General features: G+C 42.5%; 1 protein-coding gene across 1 annotated transcript; it reads right to left on the bottom strand.

The window, feature by feature from the left end:
• Window positions 1-644: 644 nt before the first annotated feature.
• Window positions 645-4,120, bottom strand: spcs3 (signal peptidase complex subunit 3). Its single transcript, XM_034094928.2, has 5 exons — window positions 3,859-4,120; window positions 2,844-2,917; window positions 2,502-2,578; window positions 1,838-1,953; window positions 645-1,032 (listed from the first exon to the last, which is right to left on the bottom strand). Exons 1-5 carry the CDS (start codon window positions 3,999-4,001, stop codon window positions 900-902), a joined length of 543 nt encoding a protein of 180 aa, XP_033950819.1. The 5' UTR covers window positions 4,002-4,120; the 3' UTR covers window positions 645-899.
• Window positions 4,121-6,140: the final 2,020 nt, after the last annotated feature.

Below are 6,140 nucleotides of genomic sequence, written 5' to 3'. Positions count from 1 at the left end.
ACCTACAGCTCCTAAAGCATAATCAGGCTACAGCCGTTGTGTATTTTATTGTGAAGCACTAAATGGTTTTAGAAAAATCTGGACTCTTTGTTTGTAGATATCTACTAAACTACAGCAAATAAAGAGAGTAGGCCTGTTATACTGAGTGATATATATTATACACACTGCTCTGCTTTCTGCATGGACCTCACAGCTGTTCTCTCTGGAAACATCGTGTCATGATGAGAGCAGTTAATAAAATAATATCCAGGGGATGCATGCAGTGCTGTGATTGGCTGAGATAAGTCCGACGACTCTTCACTGTTGAAAATGCATCCACGGAGGACCGTGGAGGACCCATGAGTGTACCCTCGATTAGAGCTCGATTAGCCTCCTTGACGCTCGATCCTCGAAGTGCATTTAGAGAAATGAGATGTCCTTCAAATGGCGCACTGAAATTTATTTCCGGGTCACTACCGGAGGACCGAGGCGTCGAGGAGTCGAGGAGGGGAAATTAGAGAAATAAGGAAGGCCCTGAGTGTTTCATTGTCATGAGTTTCACTGCACTTTGACACCGGTACATGAAATCAACTTCTGTCTGTAATTAAAATCCAGGACTGACCCTTCAGCCATCCAATCCAAACATCCTTACAAAGACACAGATGTTAAACTCTTCATTTTATTACAAACACAAAATTAATTCACATCTTTCAAGAAACCCCTGTGTGTGTGTGTGTGTGTGTGTGTGTGTGTGTGTGTGTGTGTGTGTGTGTGTGTGTGTGTGTGTGTGTGTGTGTGTGTGTGTGTGTGTGTGTGTGTGTGTGTGTGTGTGTGTGTGTGTGTGTGTGTGTGTGTGTGTGTGTGTGTGTGTGCGCGCATGTGTGTGTGTATTCAGCATGTGTGGCGGTCTGTGTCTCGGTCTAATAGCTCTTGGTGGTCTCGTAGGACTCTGGGAAGGGGAGGCTGACATGCCCGCTCCCTGCCACCAGAGGCAGGATCCCAGCGTTGGGAACAACGTTCCAGGACAGCGTCAGAGTGATGTTCTTGTTGGCCCTGCAGACGACACACAACAGTCACATCACTGGAACTGAATCAGGGTTGACCCCCTCCGGTTCCTTCGTCTCAAAGTCAACATTAGCTGCCTTGAGTTTAGCAGCGGCGGCGTGAAGTCAAGTGACCGTGCTCTCGTTCCTTTATAGTCTAATGTTAGATTTCTACTTTTAGCCGTTACACTTACTCTTCAAAGATCATCAAGTGTTGTTAATATGTGGAGATCACCCTGCTGAACAACAACGGTACATGTCATGAAGGTGCATTTGTCACAGATCTTATTCCCAGCGGAAACATCCCGCTGCTTTTGGTGCTCCTGGGGATGACTTCCTGGTTGGCCTAAACAAAGATGTCCTCTCTGCATCCTGTAGATCCGCTGCGGCAGGATGTATGTGAGGCTTAAAGTGTGAGCTTTGAATATGTGGGCATGTGTCAGACAGGGAGGCTCTCATGAAGATTGCAATATAGGAAATGCTTTGGCGACTGACCCAGACTGCAGATGGAGTCCTGAGTGTGTGCTTAGGTCCACTCGTTCCCTGATACCCCCTAAAGACCCCTGTGATCACATTGAACAGGAATGTGTCTTATCCAGTCAGTAGAAATATGTCATTGTTATATTGAGCAGAGCGTCTGTAAGAGACGTGTCAGCTGTATCTGGAAGGAGCTACACAAGGTGATGCCAGGCAAGCAAGAAAAGAGTGGGCTTTCGATGGAAGACCCCAGATCACTTGACCTGTGCACTGACACGGACCTGCGGTCAGTGTTGTTCAGGGTTGATGCCCACACGGTGTCTGTGGGAGTGTCTCACCTGAGTCCATTCCCGTCGTCAAAGAAGTAGTATTTGGACTTCACGTCTCTGAGGCTCAGTTTGGTGTTTTCCCCTCGAAGGACGATCTTATCCCACAACACCACCTGGTTCAGAGCCTGACACACACACACACACACACACACACACACACACACACACACACACACACACACACACACACACACACACACACACACACACACACACACACACACACACACACACACACACACACACACACACACACACACACACACACACACACACACACACACACACACACCACACACACACACACACACACACACACACACACACACACACACACACACACACACACACACACACACACACACACACACACACACTATAAGCTTTGTAAAAGGTAGAGTATGGGGCATCTATATTATAGGTGTACCTAATGAAGTGACCAGGAAGTGTTTACGGTCAGGATTCATTTTAGATTCTAACATCAAACCTACGGTCAGGTTCAGGCATTTCCTTTGTGGATTCATTTGGAAGATTTGATAATGTGTCACACATTTTGTGTGGACATCTGTCATCATGCACTGTGTGTGTGTGTGTGTGTGTGTGTGTGTGTGTGTGTGTGTGTGTGTGTGTGTGTGTGTGTGTGTGTGTGTGTGTGTGTGTGTGTGTCTCTCACATTGCTCCTCGTGGCGTACTCAGCAGACAGATAGAGGAAGAGCTGCTTGACGTTCCAGTCGAAGATGGGCTGCAGATGTGGGAGGAGTTAAGGAGGCAGAGAGGACAGACGCTGTTCATATGAGAGCCTGGTTATGTGACGATTCATTCAACTGCGTTCTGTAGGTGTGGGGTGATTTTAAAATAGTTGAGTGCCGATAGGTACAACAACAACAACAACGATGCGTTACATGTCACTAACAAGGACTAGAAGCTGGCCAACAAGAGGCCGCTGCCTGGAACTCAAATCAGATGCCTTGTAACTTCAATTCATTTGATTTTGGTTGCAGTGTTCTAAGGATATCAGACGAGAGGTCAAAGGTGAGGAAACCCAGATCACTGCGCTCCCTGGGTCCTGTGAAGTCATCCACGTTCTTCCTGTTGAACAGACAGAGGAGGTGGGTGTACAAACTGTGAAGTCCACTGAGACAAATGTAACATTTGTGATATTGGGCTATAAATAAACATTGATTGATTGATTGATTGATTGATGAGAGGAAGGAGTAACGGGAGGAGTTAAACAAACATTTAGGAAAGAGCTTCCTTTAGAAAGGGCAATGCATAAACTTCATTGTTGTTATTTACACAGCTCATCCCAAGTACTAATGTACCTTTTGGAGAGATTTCCAAAACCACAAACTATTTCAAATAGAAATGATTCAACCTTGGATTGACTAATCGGTTAACCATTTGTTTACTGAGCTGATGCTGCATTTCTGACTGCACCTGAAAGACTTGGATTCAATAGCGAAATGTATCCTGGGCGGTAGTCATTTGACAGCTGTGTCCATGTGTCAAGTAACAGTGTAACATGGATGTAATAGGGATGTATATATGTGTAATCTAAGTGTAATAACAGTGTAATTACGGTAAAAAAAAACGCGTGTTACATGGGTATTAAAACAACAGTGTGGTATGGGTGTAGTAACAGTGTAATATATGGGTTTAATAAGAGTGTATTCATGTGTAATATTGGCGTTGTAACATTGTAATAAGGGTGTAATGTAGAAAGTAGCTATCAATTTTCCAAAGTATGTGAATGCCCATTTAAGGGTTAAATTGTTCAAGTAAGCAGCTGATCACTGCTTGATTACTCTAAACTTGAATGGCTTGTTCGACTTCCGGCTTACGTTAGTCAGTGAATAGTGTCAAACTACAAAAGCAGGCCTGCAGCTTCTCAACCTCTCTTTGTTCAGGTTTCATTTAACGTTAAGAGCGTTGTAGCATCAGTAATAAACGACGCATAGCTGTAATAGAGTATACTAAGGTAGAGTCAATGCTAACAGCTGTTACACATGATAGTAGACGGAGGAACTTACAGCATGACTTTAGAGACGTGGATGTCCACAGGAACCCTTCTGTCTTTGAATGCTGTCGTGACGAAACAGCCAAAAGTTAAGGCCGCCATGACGCTCAGGGAGAAGGCGAACAACGAGTTAGCCCTCGAAAGAACCGTATTCATCTTTGAACAGCAGCTTGGACTCCAGGAAACGATAAGAATAAGATAAATTCAAAGAGAGGCTTATCACACAGCCTGTGCGCGGTTGCTAGCTACTGTGTACAAAAAGGAAACGTCAAGTGACATGGAATGAAAACGTACTTCCTGTTCATGGTTTTCGAAATAAAACCACTTCGTGTTTGTTTCGCGTTGTCTTTGTATCTGCATCAATGTCTTGGGTGTTTTTTGTTATTGGAAGCTATGTTAAATAAAAGCGGTGATTTTCTATGAAGATACTATCTTTAGAGACGAGCAACAATTAGACGCGCAGCTCGAAATAAGTAGGATAATTCTATATGAAAGATGTGTAATAACTTACTGCGGTGGATACACTCCGCTGACGTACTGTTACCTTCAGCAAACTTGACAGAGGGAAGCGATGAGTAGGCGGAAGTAGTACGCCATTTTTTTCAAAAGCTTTATTCACAATAAATTCAGAAACAAAATTTCTTTAAAAAAAATGAAGGGTCACTGCTAATGATCAGTTTATCCGGCTTAACTATTTAAAATGTAAGTGTTTTAATAATATTAGAATTGTATTAATGTTCTTATCTACTGACAACCTTTCTCCCAAATAACTAATAAATATTGTCTTGTACAATTTATTTGTAACAAAGAACATGCATTGGTTTAGGTCCTCAAATAATACAAAGAAGAATCCAAATAAATATTCAGTTTTTTTCAGTACTATCCATCGGTCTTCATCTGTATAAACCCTGAGGTTTTGAATGGGATGATTTAGGTCTGGAGATATGCTGGATGACAGGGTCAGGATCTTGTGGTCCTCCATCCAAACCTTTACTGACCTGGGATGGAAGTAACTAAGTACATTTAGTCAAGTACTTAAGTACTTTCATAATCTGAATCAGAATCAGAAACAGGTTTATTGCCAGCCTTCACGGTGTTCAGAGAATACCCTGGAACACTCAGATAAAACAAACAAAACATCGATTTAATTATATAAATACAATTTGTGTGTGTCTACAGAAGGTCCAGTTGTGATAGACACGGTTCGCCACTGGTAAACACATACCAGGAATTTGAGGTCCTTGTACTTTTACTGGAGTATTTTCATTACAACGATTTATACTTGTACTCTGCTACATTCATTTTAGAAGCATCCAACATTATATTAAAGTAACTAAAACCATGAGGGGGTTCAAATGAATTGCAGCTTCTTAAAAGTGAATATTTCCTTTTGCTTGAAATATAATATATTATATTTTGTGTTAGTTTTTTCTGCAATGATTACTTTTACTCCTGATACTTTAGATTTAAGATTCAAGGCTTTATTGTCATATGCACAGCAGCTACCGTGTAGATATGGCAATGGAAATCTTAAGTGCTCCTCCAACAATGCAACATGAATATAGATTACTGACTCGGTCCAAAAAAACATGCCACATCACTCCGATCCTTTCTGCCCTGCACTGGCTCCCTGTCCATCTCAGAACCCAATTCAAAGTACTGGTCTTCACATGTAGAGCTGTCCATGGCCAAGCCCCAGCCTACATCAATGACCTTATCCACCCTCACACCACAAACCGGGCCCTGAGGTCCTCTGAACAAGGCCTCCTAAGGGTGCCCCGAACCAGGCTAAAGACTAAGGGGGACCGTGCCTTTGAGGCGGTGGCCCCAAGGCTTTGGAACAAACTCCCCCAGATAATAAAAACCTCGGCCTCAATAGAGATGTTTAAGGGGCGGTTAAAGACCCACCTGTTCTGATAGGTCTTTGGGTCGTCGGAGGAGGTGAGTTAGTGGCTATCTTCTTTTTTTTTATTGGTGTTTTGTCGTATGTTTTATCCTATGTATTACCTGCTGCCGTTTTATGCCTTTTATTCTACATGTTATAGTTGTATTGTGAATTGTGTCCTGTGTACTGTACTGTAAAGCACTTTGTACATCCGTGTTGAGAAGGGTGCTATATAAATAAAGTTTTACTTACTTACTTACTTACATCAAACAGATCAAACCAATAAAACATAGTGGAAGAAATAACAATAGAATAAAATAGTGCAAGAGAATGTTGCAAGATGTGCAAGTAAATACAAATAAAATAGAAATAATGCAAGAAGAGTCCTGGAGTCCATGTTGAACCTGCAG

The sequence above is a fragment of the Pseudochaenichthys georgianus genome, chromosome 1 (assembly GCF_902827115.2).
Source record: "Pseudochaenichthys georgianus chromosome 1, fPseGeo1.2, whole genome shotgun sequence".
Taxonomy (NCBI): Eukaryota; Metazoa; Chordata; class Actinopteri; order Perciformes; family Channichthyidae; genus Pseudochaenichthys; species Pseudochaenichthys georgianus.
Note: the sequence above shows the minus strand (reverse complement) of the source record. Positions and strands in the feature narration are given on the sequence as shown.